This window comes from Cydia fagiglandana, chromosome 25 (genome assembly GCF_963556715.1).
Source record: "Cydia fagiglandana chromosome 25, ilCydFagi1.1, whole genome shotgun sequence".
Lineage (NCBI taxonomy): Eukaryota > Metazoa > Arthropoda > Insecta > Lepidoptera > Tortricidae > Cydia > Cydia fagiglandana.
In genome coordinates, this window is record NC_085956.1 from 3,051,838 (window position 1) to 3,074,470 (window position 22,633).

The 22,633-nt window shown below is 42.2% G+C and overlaps 1 protein-coding gene across 1 annotated transcript; it reads left to right on the forward strand.

Moving 5' to 3' along the window:
* The first annotated feature begins 1,854 nt into the window (after nucleotides 1–1,854).
* On the forward strand, nucleotides 1,855–9,696 carry LOC134676738 (zinc finger protein 492-like). Its single transcript, XM_063535122.1, has 4 exons — nucleotides 1,855–2,374; nucleotides 2,873–3,205; nucleotides 7,021–8,605; nucleotides 9,684–9,696. The coding sequence occupies exons 1-4, from the start codon at nucleotides 1,855–1,857 to the stop codon at nucleotides 9,694–9,696; spliced, it is 2,451 nt and encodes an 816-aa protein (XP_063391192.1).
* The last annotated feature ends 12,937 nt before the right edge of the window (nucleotides 9,697–22,633 follow it).

The following is a 22,633-nucleotide window of genomic DNA, read 5'->3' on the forward strand; positions in this document are numbered from 1 at the left end:
TACAACTACATATTTTTGTTCTTTTCATTTGCTAAATGATATGGAAAATTACATGCGGTATCTTGTGAAGGGGTCGGGTTTCACAAGTGAACATGAAACCAGGATGTGTTCCCACGAAATTTGCATGTCAACCAGACAGAACAAGTTATTACAGGATGTCAATCCTCTTTGCAGTATGGGGACCAATTTAAAAGTCCAGGCACATCTTACACCTTTAAACAAGCAATTCTTATGTATTTCTATGTATATTTCGGGAATTTCCAAAACGGCTCTAACAATTTCGATGCAATTTGCTAACCCTCATGGTTTTCGGGAACAAAAAATTGATCTACTTAGGTTGTAGTTCTGTGAAAACGCGCATTTTTGACATTTGTATGTTTTTATGATTGGATACTTAATACGACACAACCACTTCTTTAAAACTGTCCTGGAGGGGGGATAGGACGCAAAAGGGGTAGAGGAAAACCCAGAGGCAGCTTTTTAGAACAAGTGAAAGAAACAGTAGGGGTTGTGTCGTATCAAAGAGCTGGTGCAAGATAGAAAATGCTGGAAGATACAAGACAAGAGAATAACTCTAGCAAAGCTCGGTCTCCCAGATATTTCATAATATATTTATTTCTGGTTTCATCAAGGTTGTTGTTGGAATTACTGTGAGCTGTAGACCTCGAGAGCGTAACTTAAAACGGAATAAATGTATGGCTCCGCTATTTTGAAATAATTCCAAAAACTGAATCAACAAATAAATTCTATTTAATCATGGAGCCTGTTTTTTATTTATAATTTTAGTTATTGTTATTGTAGTTAGTTGTAGTTTTTAATTTTATTTACACACATATCATAAACTGTCTATGATGCCTTCAAAATTCGTAAATAATGGCCAACATTACGATAAACTATTTTGTTACAGCAAATTTCTTATCTGTGAAAATGTGGTAATAGCTTCATTACTATATCAAAATCGATTTGGTAATGCATTTCAAATTTCGAACATCTCTGAATAAAAAGCAATTTGATTTGACCCCTATTCTAATATCAGTTGAGATGACGTTTTGTTCGAAATCAAATGACAATTGCATACAATATTGACAAATCTCGCATGTAAGTTGGTATCGGACGATATGGTAATCGACCCCGACTCTAGTTTGTCTCTGAATTAAAAAAGAACTATGGATGCGTGACGTGCGTGAAAAAGGTTTTCATTTGCCGCCATTTGACGTACAGTTTATCTTTTAATTAGTTAATAAGTAAAAAATAATTTGTTTTGTTGTTTTTAAAGGAACTATAACAAATGTTTCGTGTAAAATGTGGGATAAAGATATTTGGGAGACGCCATCTCATATCCGAGTTCCGCCAGAGAGCAAAGTCGGCTGTAATATGAAGTTAGTGAATATATCATAGAAAGTTTATAATATGTGTGTAGATAAAGCAGTGTATGTAACTGTACATAATTAGGCATTAAAACACTCGTGTGATACTATTACGAAACTCATTTCATTCGTTTCATAAACCCACACTCGTATTTTAATGCCTTTCATTATGTAGCAGTCACATAAACTACTATTAATTTACAATTTTTGCATATATTACTTACCTTATTTAATAAATTGATTTAATCATTGAACCTGCTCACAAAATTTCACAAAAATCTGTTGAGAAATGCGACCTGTAGAGGAGAACTGTACATAAGAAACCATTTTTGCCCAAGCTTAAATGGAGACCTTAGCTAACGGAATTAGTTTCACTTGTAACAAACTATGAAATAAAATCTTGCATTTCAATTTTAACCTTTTTTCCGAAATTTTACAAGTATACATATTTTTGGGCAGAAATGTAATACTTACTCGTCTAATTTAAATGCTTTTTAACTTGGCAGTGCACATTAAGGAGCAGACAGACTATATGCAGCATTCTGACTGTCAGATGGAGACACAGTGTGCGGAACAAATTAAAGAGGAGTCCTCATGCTCGGAAAGTGAGGAATGCAGCATGAGTAAGGCAGCATTGCCGGCTAGCCTGTGCACCGAACACAAACCCTTATATTCGGACAGCACAAGCTATGGTGTAAGCGAGGCAGAAAAGCTCGCTGATGAGCTAAAGGAGGAGGCACTGTGTTCAGACGGCATGGAGTGTGGCATGACTGGCATGAGCGAGTCAACCATGCTGGCTGGTGTGGATACTGACCATGATGTAAAGGATGAGTTTGTGCTCGGATCAGAGCATGTGAAGGAAGAGCCTTCATTGTCAGAGAGCGTAGAGTATGGAATGAGTGAGGCGGCCATGCTGGCAGACCTATACGCTGACCACGTCGTAAAGGATGAGTTAGTGCTGGGGCCGGAGCATCCACATCGGCCAGATGTTTCTCTGGTAGCCCTCGGTAAGTTATCCTGAGTTGTATGTATTTGTGAGATAGTCAATACTAAAATTTTTCAAGAATCAGTAAATAGGTAATTTTATATAAGTTATATAACAAATGTCAATACCAGTTATGTAATCGAATTTGTTCTGTCCTAAGTCATAAGTCGTACTAACTTAAGCCAAAAATATTGTGTGGTTAACCAAATTTTTTGGCTTAAACCAATTATGTAAATATATTAAAAAAATTTAAACATGAATATTTGTTCCTGAAAATCCTCTGTTATGTAACTATATACGTATATGTATCTGTTTATCTATTTTTGTCTAGTACAGTCGCCATCAGATATATCGGAGCGCTCATCAAGACGCTGACAAATATCCGAACACGCCTCTATTGTCCGATATATCTGGTGGCGACTGTACACAGGCCTAACAGGGACTAGGTTGATTTGTGTTCTTACACAAATCAACCTAGTCTTCAGTCAGTCTTCTAACTTCATGGTTTTATTCTGAGCAGACTGGGCGCTAGCTGACGAGGATGTTTGCCTGCTGGAGTCTCAGGAGCACACCTCACAGCCGGCACTGAAGGACTGCTGCGTGAGGCTCGAGCGCCTCCACTACGGAGCCCCTGCCAAGCACACCATGCAAGACACCACTCGCACTGACAGTGAACCTTATTCTGAAGATAAAATGTACACTAAAGTTGACTGTGAGAGAGTGACTGAACCGGTGTGTGATCTTTGTGGCAAGAAGTTTTCTTTAAATTCTGATTTATTGAAGCATGTCATGACCCACATTCACACGTCTAGTGTGGAGCAAGAAGGCAGCCGGCCTGTTGTCGCTGATTACGGTAAGTTCTTGATAAAATTCAAAAATGGCTGCAGCAGCCCTTATATAGTGGTACCTAGCGACCCGCCCCGGCTTCGCACGGGTTAACAAATTATACACAAACCTTCCTCTTGAATCACTCTATCTATTTAAAAAAACCGCATCAAATTCCGTTGCGTAGTTTTAAAGATCTGAGCATACATAGGGACAGACAGACAGCGGGAAGCGGCTTTGTTTTATATTTTGTAGTCACAGTAAATTTACTGCCATCTATCAACACAGGATTAAAACTGAAATGAAAATGTATAAAAGTATCGAAAAGATTATATGGATAAATGATTTTTTATTTTTTGAGAACGCCATATGACTCTGACCCATGTTCTTTCACTGATATGTGTTACAATTGGGTAGGTAAAATTTTTTGAAGATAGGCAAATTATATTTTTTCCCGATAGTATTCATTATAGCGATCACGGAAATGCAGCTCTTTTAATTTTATATCATTTTATTGATTAAATATAATTTTTTAAATGATCGATATGACGTTTGTGAGGTGAAATGGCAGATTCGAGTAATTAATTCCTTGGCGCGTAGTAAATGGGACGAGATAGAAAAAAAATCGATGTCAACTGTCAGTGTCATTCTTGGAAAATAATTTGCAAATAATTGGAAAATAATGGTCGGACGAAACATTTGTGTTTGAAAAACGAAACAATTGGATGACGGTGTGATTTCTAGAATAAGTATTTTTAACGTCCCTAGCACGATCAACACGGATATTTTGATAATAACGATTGCTTTCGACTACTTGGCACTGCTTCTTGGAGAACATTTTCATTAACGCCTCCACCACGACTCTTGGACTGCTACACGAGTCATTTTGGATCTCAGTATCAACACAATAGATGGAGACGATCCCGGAAACGTTCGAATGGAAATAGAATATTATAGAGATGAACTCAAAGTGCGGCGTACCGTCTTGTAGGAAGTACAGACGTTACTTTCCAAATTCAGCGTATTTGAGCACACCAAAGTCTTTAACAGCGATTCGGTGCCAAGCTTTGAAGATATATTGGCCAAAATGGTAACTTATACGTTTGTGAGGACTATATAAACTTGATTGTTGTATTATACATACATAATGATTAAGATTGTACTAGTCTTATAACTAGGTCGTTATTGGCTATTATATATGGGCTCGGCAAGGTGTTCACAATATCTGAACACGCACGCCCTGATAATAGAGGCGTGTTCAGATATTTATGAGCACCCTAGCTGCACCAATATATCTGATGGCGACTGTACTTTAGAAAACTTATAATATAAATCCAAAATAATATAATATAAATCCAGTAAATTTCGTTTCGTTTTATTTTATAAATCCACAAATTATTATCCTTAAGCATTAACATTACAACAGTATATAGAATCACGCTGTGCGGCGTGGCCTTGAAGAGAGTTGAGAGGTTCAAATATGGTCAATATGGATAAGTATGTCTGTAGGGTAAATGTGCTTCACGTTGGGGCCTGTTTACATATTGATTAGTGTTGATTGCGGGTTTAATACATTTGCCACTCTACACAAGTAGCAAGTGTATCAACTCGCAAAAATTCTACATTTTTGCTTCCATTGAGGTATACATAGTAAGCACTATTCTCAAATTATGCGAGGAAATAAAACAAATTCAATTTAGTAAAGCGTATTTAATAGGGGTAAAGTGACGCGAATACAATTAAAAAAACAACGCATATTCTTAGTTTATATTAAATGTAGATGGCTTTTTAGTTTTCACTTGGTCACAGAAATACGCTAAAAACCACTTTCAGAGTAGGTGTTTCTTGCGTTTTGGCTGTCCTTCTTGTGTCCTTCCACAGCATGAGCATGTCGTAAGTCCTGTTGTATTTGTCCCAGGACTTAGCAGGACTTATTCATTATTAAGTTTGCTTCTGCTTTCAAATGAGGCGGCGTGCCGTCTATTCCAGGTCGTTTTCGTCACTTGAACTCATTTTGTTTATTACGAGTATTAAAATAACAAGCGGTAACTTATTGAGTATTGCACAACGAATAAACTTTGCCGCCTTTTATTTGCATATTTTTTTAAATTATATTACCATAGATACAAAGCATACGGTACGCGCATGCGTCAATCCGCGCGCACGGCGCAGCGCCCTTTCGCGGTGCTAAAGCGGTATCCAGACGGGACTGATCAAATCGGTCGATTTGATCAGAAATGAAATTGGCGTCAATCTCCAATTTTAGATTTATGGTGATATTAGACCCATTTAAATTGAATAAATGCCCCATAACGAAAATACTAGCCTCACAAATTGGTGTTCTTGTGTCTGCACCTCATTTTATTGGTCATTATCGGCGGTTGAATTCGGCGAGCCAAATTGGCGTTTGCGTCCGTACGTCCCGATTCGATCGGGCAATTTAATCAGATTGGCGAAAAATTGACTAATCTGGATACGCCTTAAGCAACATCGAGTTCACGATAATTTGACATATAATAATAATAGATTTTTAGCATAAGTTGTATTTCATAAAACTTAACCCAAATCATTTGTACATTTTCAAGTCAAAGATAAAGACACGTTGGTTTTAAAATTTTAATAAGTATAGACACATAACATTGTCATGATCTTGTAACATTGTTAAAATAAGAGAGTCTCCCATTTTCATTTTATTGCATTTTTTATAAAATGTATTTAGATTCTCGGGATATCTTGGTCCTAATTCGATTGCTCTTTTTTATGGAAATAATTATATCCTTCAGATTCACAGGATGCTCGAGGCTTAGCCGAATAACACTGCAAGGAAGTATGTCATGGCTCAATGGTTCTAATTAGCCATCAGTATAATACCGCCAATGAATGTTTACATCCACCTGAAAATAAGAACAACATTCATAAAATGAGGATAACCACACAAAACTAACAGATGGTTGAAATTGTTAGAAAAAATTAGACCGATTTCTTGTTTACGAACTTAACAGCTCATGGCAATTTAATAATAAAAATCAAAACACAAGTGAAGAAAGTTTTATGTACCTATGTATTTCACGGATACGTACTCCTGTACGGCCATTGCTCCTCTAATTCAACGGCATTGTGCTTATCACTGTTATGATAATAATTTCAAATTTGTAGAATCTGCTCGCAATCTCGTATGAACTCGCTTATTTTTCTTGCAAAACTCTGTCCAAGGGTCAGCGTAGGGGCCGTCGTGTAGGGGTGGGGAAGAAAACGTTGTCCAATAATTATGCAGTGCCAAGTTATCGAAAGTAAATTCAATCTTTGTCCAAATACGCGCAGATGTCGTGGGGAATCAGAAATCCGTGGGTCGTGCTGAGGTCGTCGAAAATCTCAATGATAACATTAATAGCAATTCGCAAGGTAACATGAGGCTTGTCCGTTATTTTTCGGGAATGAGAGCTAAGTGACACTGACAGTTGACATCGTTTTTTTTTTCTATCCCGCCCCATTTACTACGTGCAAAGGAATTACTCGGGTCTGCCATTCCATCTCACAAACGTCATATCGATCATTTAAAAAATTATATTTAATCAATAAAATGAAATAAAAATAAAAGAGCTGCATTTCCGTGATCGCTATAATAAATACTATCGGAAAAAAATATAATTTGCCTATCTTCAAAAAACTTTACCTACCCAATTGTTAAATATCTATCGGTGTCGCCAACGCCATTTACACGACTATAGGCCTAAGGTGTGGCGCCAACTATTCGAACATAACTTTTTCTTGATTTCCGAGGCACGTGTTTTCCTAAGACTTATACGGAGTTAATTAACCGATTACTTAACAATGTGGTTTCAGTATTTGAAGAAAAGCCGTTACAGGAGCGCGTCCTTAGTGGAGACTCTCCGCTCGCGCTCCGAGACTGCTGCGTGCGGCTCGAACACCTCCAACACCACGAGGCGCTCGCCGGCAACGACACAACACGTACTGACACGGAATCTGATACTGAAAACATATATGCTAGAGACTGTATCGTTAACAATCGTACAACAACTAGTGGCACAGACAATGATAATGAAAATATATATGCTAGAGACTGTAAGAGGATGTTTATATGCGATCTTTGTGGCAAAAAGTTCGCTTTGAAGGCGGGTTTAATGAAACATGTTGTAATCCATATACATGTACCTACTAACGCTGGATCGATTGAACCAAATACTTCACAAGACAAAGTAAGCATAAATATCTTGAATGAAAACTCAGATATAGATGAATATGTGTGTGACACTTGCAGAAAAACATTTCGCCGCAAATATGACTTGATTCGTCATATACAAAACACGCACATGCAAACAAGTTCTAAAATAATAAAACCAGAGCCAACGGTCTATGAATGTAATAAAGAAGGTAAGAAAACATATTCCTGCGAGACATGTGGAATACAATTTACACAAAAAATGTATTTGATTACACATAAACGAATTCACACTGCCGAAAGGCCTTATTCGTGTAAAATATGTGAAAAACGGTTTAAAACTTCTGGTTGTTTGAAAATTCATGAACGTGTTCATCCTGGCGTAAAGCCATATTCGAGCGAACCATGTAACAAGCAGTTTCAGGATGTGCGACTATTAAACAAACATAAAAAAGTTCATACAGGTGAAAAACCATATATGTGCGAAATATGTAAAAAACAGTTTTCGAACATACTGTTTTTAAATATACACAAAGTTACCCACACGGGTATTACGTGTGAAATTTGTAAGGAACATTTTAGGCAATGGGAAAAATTTCGAATTCATAAGCGAACTCACACAGGCGGGACGATATATACGTGCGCGGTGTGTAATATGAAGTTTGCAAGTGTCTGGAAATTCAATGCGCACAATCGGACACATACAAACGAGAGGCCATACGCATGTGGAATATGTGGAAAGCGGTATACACGAGCTTCTCATTTAACGAGACATAATCGGTATCACACTGGTGAAAAACCGTTCTCCTGCAAGATGTGTAATAAGAAATATTCGGAACAAGATTCTTTGAGCAAACACATACTAAGCCATACTGGAGCGAAGCCTTATTCTTGCTATGTCTGCAAAAAACGGTTCGCGGATAAGGGCTATTTGAACAAACACATACTAAGACATACTGGAGCGGAGCCTTATGCTTGCAAAATTTGCAAAAAACGGTTCGCGCATAAGGGCAGTTTGAACACACACATACTAAGCCATACTGGAGCGAAGTCTTATTCTTACGAAATCTGCAAAAAACGGTTCGTGCATAAGGGCAGTTTGAAAACACACATAATAAGCCATACTGGAGCGAAGCCTTATTCTTGCGAAATCTGCAACAAACGGTTCGCGCGAAAGTTCAATTTGAATACACACATACGAAGCCATACTGGAGCGAAGCCTTATTCCTGCGATTTCTGCAAAAAACGGTTCGCACACAAGGGCAGTTTAAAAACACACATACTAAGCCATACTGGAGCGGAGCCTTATTCTTGCGAAATCTGCAAAAAACGGTTCACGCAAAAGGGTAATTTGAACACACACATACGAAGCCATACTGGAGCGAAGCGTTACTCTTGCGAAATCTGTAAAAAACGGTTCGCGCGAAAGTTCAATTTGAATACACACATACGAAGCCATACTGGAGCGAAGCCTTATTCCTGCGATTTCTGCAATAAACGGTTTGCACACAAGGGCAGTTTAAAAACACACATACTAAGCCATACTGGAGCGGAGCCTTATTCTTGCGAAATCTGCAAAAAACGGTTCGCGCATAAGGGCAGATTGAACACACACATACTAAGCCATACTGGAGCGAAGCCTTATTCTTGCGAAATCTGCAACAAACGGTTCGCGCTAAAGTTCAATTTGAATACACACATACGAAGCCATACTGGAGCGAAGCCTTATTCCTGCGAATTCTGCAAAAAGCGGTTCGCACACAAGGGCAGTTTAAAAACACACATACTAAGCCATACTGGAGCGGAGCCTTATGCTTGCAAAATCTGCAAAAAACGGTTCGCGCATAAGAGCAGTTTGAAAACACACATAATAAGCCATACTGGAGCGAAGCCTTATTCTTGCGAAATCTGCAAAAAACGGTTGGCGCATAAGAGCAGTTTGAAAACACACATAATAAGCCATACTGGAGCGAAGCCTTATTCTTGCGAAATCTGCAACAAACGGTTCGCGCAAAAGAGCAATTTGAATACACACATACTAACCCATACTGGAGCGAAGCCTTATTCTTGCGGTATCTGCAAAAAATGGTTCACGCAAAAGGGCTATTTGAACAAACACATACTAAGCCATACTGCTGCTTCTGCTGCTACTATTCTTGCTTAAGATCAGATATTTTAAGAATTTAAAAAACCATAATATGCGATGTACGTTAAATGAACTTTTAGCACTCGCCACGTTTAGAGTACATTTAAAATAAACAAATAGATAAAATAAAATAAAAAGCCTTTATTAATAGGGAGTATTACTGCAATGTTTTGCCGCCAGAGTGCAGCACTAGTGACTTAAGTATACCATAGAGTAACTTATACATACTGTACCTTAAACTGTTTTTGACAAGTTTTCACAGACAATCATTAATCAAATATGACATTGATACATCAAGGCGGTTTGTTTACAAAGGGCCTACCGGGAAACGCGAAATCGAACTTCAGCTACCTGCCTCTTTATCACTCGAATATGCAAGAGTGGTCTCTATCACTCTTAGAGGTTAGATAACAACATTTCGACTCTCTTCGTTTGCGGTAGTCCGTTAGATTTTGACTTATTGTGGGAGCGACGCCACCTACGCAGTTTGGCGTAATATTCCCTATTATGTGTTCCGTACTCCACATCGGATATCTTCATTGAGAGAGTAACGCGATCGTTGACCAATGATGCCGCTAGCGTCTATGTAGTCGCTCCGCCCCACGCCGTGACGTAGTTCCGCTTCCACTTCCTGCGAACCGTTGCTCGCTTCCCGCCACTCGCCACCGCCATGACATTGTTTCGTCGACCGTCTTGACCGATGGTCCGCAAATATTTTTTGCGTATATTTTTGCAGCATGGTGCTTTAACATTTCCGATCCAAAGCTCGGTCGATTAAATAGTGAGATATGGCAGAGATCGCCACTATTAGTCTTTTGGCGGTCTCGCGATCGAAGTCATCGAACGGTGCTTTTCGATTCTACCCACTTTTTTCTTGCTAAATTAATTTTCACATTCCATGCTGCTAAAATCGTTACCGTTAACTCGCATTTTCGAGATCGAAGTAGGAAGTGCGTCAGTGGTTTTTGTTAACAAGACGTAACAAGTCGCTCCGCATCGGAGAGGGAACGTGCGGTCATCGTGCCTGCGGCGGCGGCGGCGGCGCGGCGGCGGACGGCCTGCGCGCGCTGCTTTCGGGCGCCGCGCTTCGCTGATAAGGAGGTTTGGATTGTCTCGAACCATCCGGTGAGCCAGTTTAAGATATTCTAATTTTATTGGCGTTCAGAAGTTACTTCGTCACTAAAGGAGGGTTCTCAGGCAGTAGCCTGGGAGTACCTCGTGTTGTTAGTTGCGGCGCGACCGGGGCGCCCCGTCCCCCGGCGCGGGGGCGCGGGCCCGGCGCCCGCCCCCGCCCGCGCGCGCCGCGTCTTCTGCTGTCGTCCAAGGTGACTCCGAGACACCGCGCCGCTGCGGGCCACGGTGGACGCCTCCAGTCCGCAGGACTCGGAGAGACGTCACACGCCCGCTCCTGTTGCTGCAGTCGCGGTGCGGACGCCTCCAGTCGCGGTGCGGACGCCTCCAGTCCGCGGGACTCCGAGAGACGTCACACGCCCGCTCCTGTTGCTGCAGTCGCGGTGCGGACGCCTCCAGTCCGCGGGACTCCGAGAGACGTCACACGCCCGCTCCTGTTGCTGCAGTCGCGGTGTGGACGCCTCCAGTCCGCGGGACTCCGAGAGACGTCACACGCCCGCTCCTGTTGCTGCAGTCGCGGTGCGGACGCCTCCAGTCCGCGGGACTCCGAGAGACGTCACACGCCCGCTCCTGTTGCTGCAGTCGCGGTGCGGACGCCTCCAGTCCGCGGGACTCCGAGAGGCGTCACACGCCCGCTCCTGCTGCTGCAGTCGCTGTGCGGACGCCTCCAGTCCGCGGGACTCCGAGAGACGTCACACGCCCGCTCCTGTTGCTGCAGTCACGGTGCGTACGCCTCCAGTCCGCGGGACTCCGCGAGACGTTACACGCCCGCTCCTATTGCTGCAGTTGCGGTGCGGACGCTTCCAGTCCAGCGGGACTCCGAGAGATCCGCGTGGCTCTGCGCGTCACACGCCCGCTCCTGCAGCTGCGGGCGCATCGCGGGTGGATCGCGCCAAGGTGAAGGCGGACCGCTTCTGCGTCCCGACTGCTCGAGCGGAAGGAAGGTAAGTTACGTGTAAGCAGTGGAAAGGCTACGAGTACAGCGACGATCGCCGCGTTGGTTGCCGGCCGTCATGACGTCGCTGGTGACCTACGCGCCGGTGGTGGCCACCACGATGGCACCGCCGAGGGCAACAGCGTCGCCGTGATGATGCGTGCAACTACGAGCCTAGCCATCGGCGCCTCCCGTGCCGGTAACGTCCGTCACGCGCACCGGCGCCTGTCGAGCTGGCCGCCACGACGGCGCCTCTCGCACCTGAGCCTGGCGACGGTGGCCGCCATGATGGCGCCGCCCGCTCGATGACACCGCCTGCCCCCCGAGCTGGCCGCCACGATGGCGCCTCTCGCATTACGCATCGACGCGGCGGCGGCGGCTGCCACAATGGCGCTGCCCGCCACGATGATGCCGCCCGCCACGATGGCACCACCACCTGCGCACTGGCGCCTCTCGAGCTGGCCGCCACGATGGCGCCTCTCGCCTCACAGCAGTGCCTCCCAGACCAGCCAGCCAGACGGCGACCGCCTCATGCACCGGTGCCTCCCGAGCTGGCCGCCACGATGGCGCCTCTCGCCGCACGCACCGGCGCCTCCCGAGCCGGTGGCGGCGGCCGCCACGATGGAGCCGCCCGCCTCACGCGACAACGCCTCTAGAGCGGGCCGCCACTATGGGTCCTCGCCTCACGCACCAGCGCTTCCCGAACCAGTGGCGGCCGCCATGAGCCGCCCGGCCTCAGGCACCGGTGCCCCACCCCCCCCCCCCGAGCCGGCCGCCACGATGGCGCCCCTAGCTTCACGCACCGGCGCCTCCCGAGCGGCGGCGGTTGCCACAATCACGCCGATGCTGTCCACCGATGCTGCAACTACGACGATGTCGTCCCTTGCTCGCTGGGCGCCACAGTATCAGTTTTGTCCTGTCCACATGGTTCCATTGAGGTACGCAGGCGCCTATAGCTATGGTGCAGGTATAGGTATGGTATGGTACAGCACGAACAGACCGCTAAGCTCTTGGTTTCGGTTAAAGAATCCTCCGGCGACGGCAGACGAGGTCGTAAAGAGCCCCGTCCTAGCGCGGCTCGACTGCCCGGAGTTGAAAGCGGTAAGATATGTCGATACTCAGAGGAAAATACGTCGTGTTCCCGGGCTTCATAAAGGTGCTGATCGACTTCGCTGTGTCGCTTCGAAGCTCCTACGACTTCTCGAGGCCATGGAGTGGTCCAACCGGAGAACAGCTAGCGACAAGGCCCTGTGCGACCGCTCGAAACCGAGGTGAAAGGCATCGAAAAGGTCTGCAGACTTCACATAATTATCTCTACTTGCTCGCGCTCTCCAGCTTAAGTTCCGTCTTACAAAGACGAACTCGTGCGAAAAGCCATAATAAACAAAATGGGACAAATAAACCCGCTGCGCCTGAACAAGCTTGAGTTTCCGGTGCTAAGAGAAAGGGGCCAGGAGGACTCCAGCAGTTTCCATCTGTCTGTATTCGACTTTATCGAAACAGTTTTGTTACGCAAAGCGCCAAAATCGATTTTAGACTTGATTTCATCAGTTCGATTTCCTTAAAAGCATGCTACTAACTCGATGCCCTATACTAACTCGATATAGGGTGTCTCTTCGGATAAAGCGAATTAGACCATCACGCTCCTAGACATCACGTGGGACACGCGGCACAACACACCGATTGAAAGTTTTCTTTTTCGCGACATACAGGCCTGCCTTGCTGCAGAGTTTCTCGCAGAAATGAGACTCAATGCCTTCTGTTCAGTCTCAAATTCGCAAACTTTAGTTCATGGAGGAAGGTGAAGCCTTCGCAGTCCCCAGCAACACGGAGCTGCCGAAAGCCTCGCACCACTTTCTTCCTCATCTTATGCAAGCAGTCCGTTACAATCTCCAATATTGGTAGACAATGTACGAGGTAAGGCCCTTTCAGCGAAGAGTAACCGTTAACGGGCCGCATCTGCAGCGCTGACGACAGAAGTGTAAACATACAACCGCACCGGTACAGTATACATAAAACGACGGCGACACTACATCCCTTCCGTTACTACGGCTGTCGCAAAAACTGCTGATGCCAGCAGATCGTCTACTGGTCGCGCTGGTTGCTTGCTACTTGCCAGGTCGGTACAACCCCCGAGGGCAACGGTTTATCAAGAAGTCACTGCGCGCCCGAGTGGCAGCTGCGCCCAGCAGCCGCCGAGACTGTCTTCACCTGACAGGCGCCTTGTTGGCCGGCCTCCGCTTTCGAGAGCCCTCGCACTGTGCCACGGTATTTCTTAACAGACTCATTGAACTGCTACCACGACCTTTGACAGCTGCCTGTGAGACTTGGCATGGATGTCTCCACCTCCCAGCCTAGTCTGTGTACTGCGACGGCGTGATAAGGAGTCTTAAAGCAGCTGTGGTAAGCTTGCAATTTACTGGCGGTCCTAGTGAACACAACGTCAGACCGCCCTCCCTTACGAGTCAACGACCTTAAGAATGAGGCGTACCTCCTGTCAGATAGGACGCTCCAACACCGAGCTGGCGGGATCAGGAGTGACGTCCGCTACTGGCGTGACTGGCGCATGCATATAACATGCCAAGGTCTAACGCTACGTAGCGAACGAAACGTAACTGTCACTGTCTCACTAATATGGAAGAACCGGATATTCCCGATTCCGGTACTGTGTTTGTATAGAAAACAGTAACGGGAGCCCCTAGATCGTCCGCTTGTCTAGGCTGCATGTACGGCCACAATGTAGAAACGGTATTTGTGGTGCATCAAAAATAAGATCAACTGCCAGGTACCTCTATCCAGTGAAGTAGCGAGCTATCTCAGACGTCTATTTCTATTATCCATGTTAGCTTTCAGAACGATACTCGTTCATAAGCCTCTCACAAGTGCTGTGTATGAACCACTATCGGACACTATGCCTTCTTCCAACGCCATTAATAGCGAGACCAGCGCCTCCCAAAGCACCAGCTTGGGACGCGAGACATCTACTTGCCCTAATTTAAATAGCCCTACAACGTTAGGTACGTTAGAAGAAGTACGATAGAATAGCTGCCGCACTTTTGCTGTTAGCATCAGGCCGCAGGGTCAATGACCTTACTCTACTACACTGTAGCCCGGGCAATTATATAGATAACTTTAACGCTATTATTTTGTGTCCGAAATTCGGCTCTAAACCAGATAACGTGTCTTACCGACTGGACTCTTAGAAGCTCCGGAATAAAGTATAGACCCAGTATAAGTAGGTAGTCTGGGTACGTCACCTTGCGAGAATTACACAAAATGTTAGGGGACACTTCGCTTATTTCTTTCAGCCACAGTCTCATCCAAGCCGGCCTCGCCTACGATTGCTTTTGATCCACGATGTACTTAATAACTAAATTGGCTGGAAAGCTATTCACTTAGCGATATTTTCGCTTATGTTAATTGGGAACATGACTCGCCGAGATTCTGCGGATCGGATGCGATTTCGAATGAGAATTCTCTTAAACCAGTTTAAGTCAGATTCGAACCTGAGATTACAATTTCAATTCTCAATTTCCTGTAATTCACATTATAACGAGTCACTGTGATTTCATGGGTTGCAATATGGTGTATACATATTTATTCGTTCTCTGAGTTCTATGACAGTAGGTGTAGCCCTATCGCTTGCGCGCCCGCTAACTCGCCACCAGGAGATAATAAACAGGTCTCAATGAAGATATCCGATGTGGAGTACGGAACACATAATATAAAAATTTTACCTTCCAATAAAATTATTATTATGTTTCCTATCCACATCGGATATCTGAGTAATGCCTTCCTGGCAGGCTACTAGGCTACTTTTATGCCGACGGTACTTCTCCTCAACAATGACATGGCGGTGGCGAGTGGCGGGAAGCGAGCAACGGTTCGCAGGAAGTGGAAGCGGAACTACGTCACGGCGTGGGGCGGAGCGACTACATAGACGCTAGCGGCATCATTGGTCAACGATCGCGTTACTCTCTCAATGAAGATATCCGATGTGGATAGGAAACATAATAATAATTTTATTGGAAGGTAAAATTTTTATATTCTCTACGAAATTAAAGTATGTTGTATGGAATATCATTAAGTATGTTTTAAAAAAGTTTGTTCGTAAAGACCCTAGGGGGCAGATTTTTGAATTTCTAGTTTCGTTCGTTTTCGAATTTCGCTCGATTTCGTCACACCGAAATCGGTGGAAAAGGGCGAAATGCTAATTTTTGAAATACGACCGATAGAAATTAGGAGAGTCAAGTGGTATTGACCACTCGTTTTAAATTATATTAGTAGAATTTAAATGCAATGTAGTGGAGATATTATTGAACGAAATACGCGAAATCAAGCGGTCGAACTTCAAAAATTGCTCCCCTGGGCCCTGTTTGGCTGAGCGCCTTCTCCAGTTTTCGCCAAGTTTTTCTATTCTTGGCCTTCTGTGGCCAGTCCTTGCCAGCTGTAGCCACTATTTCATCGGTCCACCTTTCTTTCGGCTTCCCGTGTTTCCTGGTCCCGGTGGAACCACGCCATAGCGTGGTTATTATTGACTTCAACTTTAACTTCAAATATACTGTATTCATGTCGGCCTAGCAAGTAGCAACAAGCAATAATTATATTATCTTAAGAGGGGGTAGAGGAGGGTAAATTTTCGGATTCTGTCAAATTATCCCATTACACACAAACGCAGTTCACGCACACTACCTCAATTCACTGGGACAGGTCAATGACCCCTAATGTTTTTTAAAGGTGCTGTTTCGAGTTTGGTATTAACCACTGGCCTCCTTTGAGGAATTGAAACTGGCAAAGCGTTCCTTGAAATGAAATGAAATATTTATTTGTAAAAAAGAAATGGGTATATATAAATGATCTTATTTTATAGACAGTGTCTCCATTTTCTACCTATTACAGACATACAAATTAAATAACCTTACAACTATATTTACAGAACTTTTTATCTATTTTTACATTATTGCTTCATTGCGAAATGGCAAAGTGTTCCGAATTGTTATAATACATTTTTTCTAAACACCAAAGAATATAATACTCACTAGGAGAAGAACGATAACTCCATACAAAAAAATGTCCCCTTCAAAAGTTCGTTTATACTACTAGCGCTCGGTAGGATACCATTGTAATTAGAATTGACAACCCGTTTAGCCTAGCGCCCCTAGTGGGTATTGGCAGTAATCCAGTTCAGGAAGCTAATGGTCCTGGGTTCGAATCCCGGAGAGGGAATTTCTTTTTGTATTATTTTATTTTTTGTTGGGGTCAGGTTTTTAAGAGCCCATCAACGTGCACACTAGCGCCACTGCTGAATACATTAAACTAATTTTATGTTACTGGATTCGTCAACCTACCCGTTCAAAACTAAAGCGGCCGTTTTTGTTTTGAGCTCATAGATTGATGAATCCAGCAACATAAAAACTAGTTTGATGTATTCAAAAGGTACTTAAATACACAATACAGTCAGTAGCGGCCACTTTTTTAAATACCTGTAAAATTTAAATTTAACTTAAATAATCACGATTATTTATTTTAGCAGTGGTGCTAGTGTGCACGTTGTTGGGCTCTTAAATTAGCATATCACAAATAAATAAAGAAATACGTTATAAGATAATGATTAGGTACTATATTTAAAAATTTAAAAATATAAAAGGTTACAAAAAGTTACGAATTATTAAGATATAAATATTTTCATTCCTATTAGGATTAGTGTATATATGTTAGGAGCAATACATATGAATACATACATTGATATGGCAAATGGTTACAAGTTGTTATTACATCTATCCGGTTATCGGACATTTCTGCTCCACAGCTCCACGCAGCGTTCTTGGTCACCGGAAAACTAGTCTGTATATGCAGCAGATACGTGCCCTTTGAGCTTTTTCCAAGAAATCATATGACGGGCCAGGATTATATTATTATCTCACGCTCAAGCCATGATTCACTTTCTAAAACAAAATAGTCACAAATTAAACAATATAATCTAACTTCCTAATTACTAACGTCGCTAATTCCTAAGGTCTAAATTTACCAGCTTACTCGTAAACAATGAGAGGTTTTACATCTATGATGAATTTAGATTATAATTTCGGACGCGATATAGCGTCCGCGGGACTTACGGGGATAGTAAGATTAAATTATTATATTTGAATTTGGTAATTAGTACGCTCATTTTTATTTAAAGATTGATATATTTCTTACCTTGAAATTATCGCTGTTTCTGGTTTACTACAACGGTTTCCACACACACATTAGGGCTTTTCATAATCCGGATAAGAATTGTTGATGAAGTCGCCATTGCCGGATACATAATACAGCAAGGAAGGAAGAGCGACAATGGTTTAAATTTAACTAAGTCTGTGCGAAGACGCATTTAGATATGTTGCTCGTACATATGAATAGTTTTTATTTTTAAATTAATAGGTAAATAAATATATTTCAAGTGAATAAATCGTTTTATATGAAAATTTATATTTTTGGCGTTAAATGACTTAAATGACAGCATTGACATTACAGACTTTTGTCTTTTCTATGTTCTTACCGGCCAGACTCAAATCAAGGCCTATCAAAGAGGCATATTGAAAAAGATTTTTTTTAAATTTTATCAAGGAGGGTAGAGGCACGTCTACCCTTCATAGATTTTATGAACATAGACAAAGACAAACTGAAATAGATAATAATTTACATATTTCAAAAAATAAATAATAATTTACATATGACTTTGACTACTTCATAAAATACAAATCAAAATATATTTGATAAAATAATTGGATTTGTTCCTAGAAATCGTATAGACAAAGCCAGTTCTAGCAATGTTGCTGTAGTAAAATATTTTTATGGTAATTACTGGCAATACAGCTCTAGAAACGGAGCACACATGTACAATTATGAAGGGTCACGTCATTCCAAGGAAGTCAATAGGCCTTGCTAAACACCATCTAAAAATCTACCTCTTAATCAGTTTAAAACGAGTTTGTATGCCTGGATATGTGACTTAAATATTTGTATACTATTCATGAGTTTTTTAATGTAAAATGTATATAATAATGGCATGTTGTAGGATAAGACTTGTAAATAGACTAAGTCTCTGTATCTTGTTGGATCATTAATTTACTAACAATCCACCAAAATACAGATTATTTTTTGCATGCTTGTCTAAGTAGAATATGGTGAGCTTGTAAATAGTATGTTAATACCAACCCTATGTAACCCGTATTCCGCAAATTAAATTAATTAATGAATTCATTATAACTTAATTTTTAGGGCTTTATTGAAAATAAGGTTTTTTTTTCAAAAATTTATTAAAAATATCCTTGACCATATTTCTTTAGGCAACCCTATTGATTTATGTTCTGAAATACATTTTCTTTCATATTTTCATAGTTTCATCCGTCAGACAGATTGGTGAAGGTCGACCATATATGTGGGATCTCCTACTATGATGGGCTCCATAACTTGCTATCAGTTTTGTATTTTTGTTTTACGCCATTGTACCTATCGCCTTCGCCATTTCATCTTTTGGCCCTCCTTGTATTGGCAGCCATTCCCTGGACGAATGGCAATGTTTGCTGAAGCCGTGAAAGTTAATCTGAATATTGTAGGTATAGCTGGTCAAGCAAAACTTGACAGTAGAAAAAGGCGCGAAATTCAAATTTTCTATGGGACGATAACCCTTCGCGCCTACATTTTTTAAATATGCCGCCTTTTTCTACTGATAAGATTTGCTTCACCATCTATAAGAAACTCAATCATAGAAAATACGAAAGTATGTCTGTAGAACCACGTCACATAATTTTGTCTGTAGAGCCCGCTCCACACTCGTGCGCGAATCGCGGCGCGAAGCCGCGAACGCGAGTCTGGAGTCGATTTCGCATATCAGCGAACTAGACTCCACACTCGCGTTCGCGGCTTCGCCCGCGATTCACGCGCATAGTCTGGAGGGCGCTTAGCATCAACGAAGACAACCGAGAGCATAGAAGGTAGGATCCTATAGAATTGGTACACGCGTGCCTCCGTGAGGGACTAAACATAGGCAATGCAACACTATGATTGGTCGAATTTATTTGTTGCCCACTATAATATAGATGGTCAAGCAAATCTTGTCAGTAAAAGAAGGCGCGAAATTCCAATTTTCTATGAGACGCTATCCCTTTGCCTACCTTTTTCAAATCTCAAATATGGAACCCCTGCTATTCTACATATACTGAAAGAATAGAACGTATTCAACGTAAATTCATTAAATTTCTGTGTTTCAAAACTAAATCTCCTTATAGCTCATCTAACTATCTATTTATTTGTAAAAGACATCACTTAGTTCCACTTCAAAAACGGCGGGAAATAGCTGACATAACTTATTTACTTAGTATCACTACTGGTTTGGTGGATAGTCCTGAGTTACTTTCCAATATCTCTTTTAATACTCCCACTCGTTGTAAAAGGTATTATCCTCCTATTTCCGTTAAATTTTCATCGTCTAAATACAGACAAAATAGTTTCTTGTCGCGTGCGAGTAGAGCTTTAAACAATCTGGCAAACCAATTAGATATAGATATATTTAATTGTAAGATACCTTTGGTTAAACATTATTTGACGCTAAAATGTTTTGATTGAGCATGTGTAATAAGTATTTGTTTGCTACTTTTCTATTGTATTTCTGATTGTAGGTGTTTTTTTTTTTTTTTTTAAATATTGTCATTTTTGGATTGTACTTAATATTTACTGTAAAAAAAAAGAAAAAACTCTTATGTTGTGTGTTGCTGTGTCCGAGCGTCGACACTTTTCATTCAAGTAAATTTGAATGTACAATCTGTAGCTACATGTGTGATCCTGTAATTGGCTTTCCATCTCTTATTAATGTGGCATACTCTGTATAGATAGCTGTTGGATCTCCATAACATAAATAAATAAATAAATAAATAAATAAATAAACACACTATCGCACCGCACCAAGGTCTTTGTGCGACGCACCGATAAGTAAGAGCGAGAAGGAGATATCGCTTTCTCGCTCTTACTTATGGGTCCGTCGCACAATGACCTTGGTGCGGTGCGATAGTCTGTTACCACTATTATATTCTTTGACCGAGAGTTACCGAGAAATGGCCGATCGTCGTAATGCAGTCCTGAGACAATTTTTCGCCAATCTGATGAAATTGTCCGATCAAATCAGCAGGTGCGGACTTAAAAATGAAGTTAGTGTCTATGGAATGCAAATTGGTGATTAATGGCCTGTGCACACCGGCTGCGTGTGCGTGACGTGCACGTGCGCGAGCGGCGTTGTAGTATACAGATTCATATGAGAGATGGCACACCGCTTGCGTGACGTGTGCGTGTGCGGCTCCAACATTTTAGCGCACGCACACGCGCACGTCACGCACACGCAAGCCGGTGTGGCTCGGCGTTTAATTTTGTGTACGTGTGGACCATAAGCGCCCTCCAGACTATGCGCGTGAATCGCGGGCGAAGCCGCGAACGCGAGTGTGGAGTCTAGTCCGCTGATATGCGAAATCGACTCCAGACTCGCGTTCGCGGCTTCGCGCACGAGTGTGGAGCGGGCTATAGAAGTAGCATCCTATAGAAGTGGTATACGCGTGCCTCCGTGAGGGACAAAACATACGCAAATGCGACACTGTGATTGGTCGAATTCATTTGTTGCCCACCATTATCAATACTAAAAAAAGGTGGGGAACAAATAAAATGTGAGACTGTGACAAGGACAAACAGCGCTTACGCTGCTACTCCTACTGAAAGATACATAAGACTATCCCGTTCTGTCAGTTATCCCCACCACTCATGCCCAATCCAGTTTAATACTAGATTCATGGTGTGGACGCTAGATGAGATTGGCGTCACTTATTTCCTAATCAAATCGGTCGATTTGCCCATCTCCTCAGGTTTCTACTTTACGCGGTGCGGTGCGATAGTGTGTTATCACTTTTAATCCTACCGAAGACGAGGCAGTTTGGCCTATGGTCTTAACCCGTCTAGAAGGACAAATAAAAAAAAACAATCATTGTCAAGAATTGAGAATGTCAAAATTGTCAAACTCCCACAATAATGTTTTGTGAAGATCACCTTTGATGTAAGTATTGTTTAATGAATGAGATGCCGTATTAAGTACGGTTCACACCGAACGGGCGGTCGGGCGCAGTCGAAGCGCATTTCACATTTGTACGGCCGCAAGCCGGTCCGCTACTCGCGGACGCGTCCAGACGAATTCAATCGCTTCTGCCTTACCCACATAATGTTTAGACACATTGAAAATGCGCTCCGGCGTTGCCCGACTCTGCCCAGTCGGTGAGAATCGTACATTACTCAAAAACTTTGTTTCAAAATGAAATACTTAAGCTTTAGGTTATGCCTGTTTTGACCTTAGCTATCATTTCAATGGACTACTAGTTACCAGAGGTTGGAAAGGGTGAGCTATTTACCATCTATTTATATTTACCTTCTAATTTGACATGCTTTACGTCATATTATAAGGCAAATATAGTTGATCAAACCAGTTGTCAATAAAAAGAAACCATAAAAACTATACTCATCCTTTTGGGTACTAGTTTAAGACAAAGATATGATTCTCTATGTCTATATTTGAAATGAGACAGTCCTTTGACACACTATAGCGCACCCTTGCCGACCTTTGACTACTACAACTACATATTTTTGTTCTTTTCATTTGCTAAATGATATGGAAAATTACATGCGGTATCATGTGAAGGGGTCGGGTATCACAAGTGAAAATGAAACCAGGATGTGTTCCCACGAAATTTGCATGTCCACCAGACAGAGAGCCAGTTATTACAGGATGTCAATCCTCTTTGCAGTATGGGGACCAATTTAAAAGTCCAGGTACATCTTACACCTTTAAACAAGCAATTCTTATGTATTTCTATGTATATTTCGGGAATTTCCAAAACGGCTCTAACAATTTCAATGCAATTTGCTAACCCTCATGGTTTTCGGGAACAAAAAATTGATCTACTTAGGTCTTAATTCTGTGAAAACGCGCATTTTTGACATTTGTATGTTTTTATGATTGGATACTTAATATGACACAACCACTTCTTTAAAA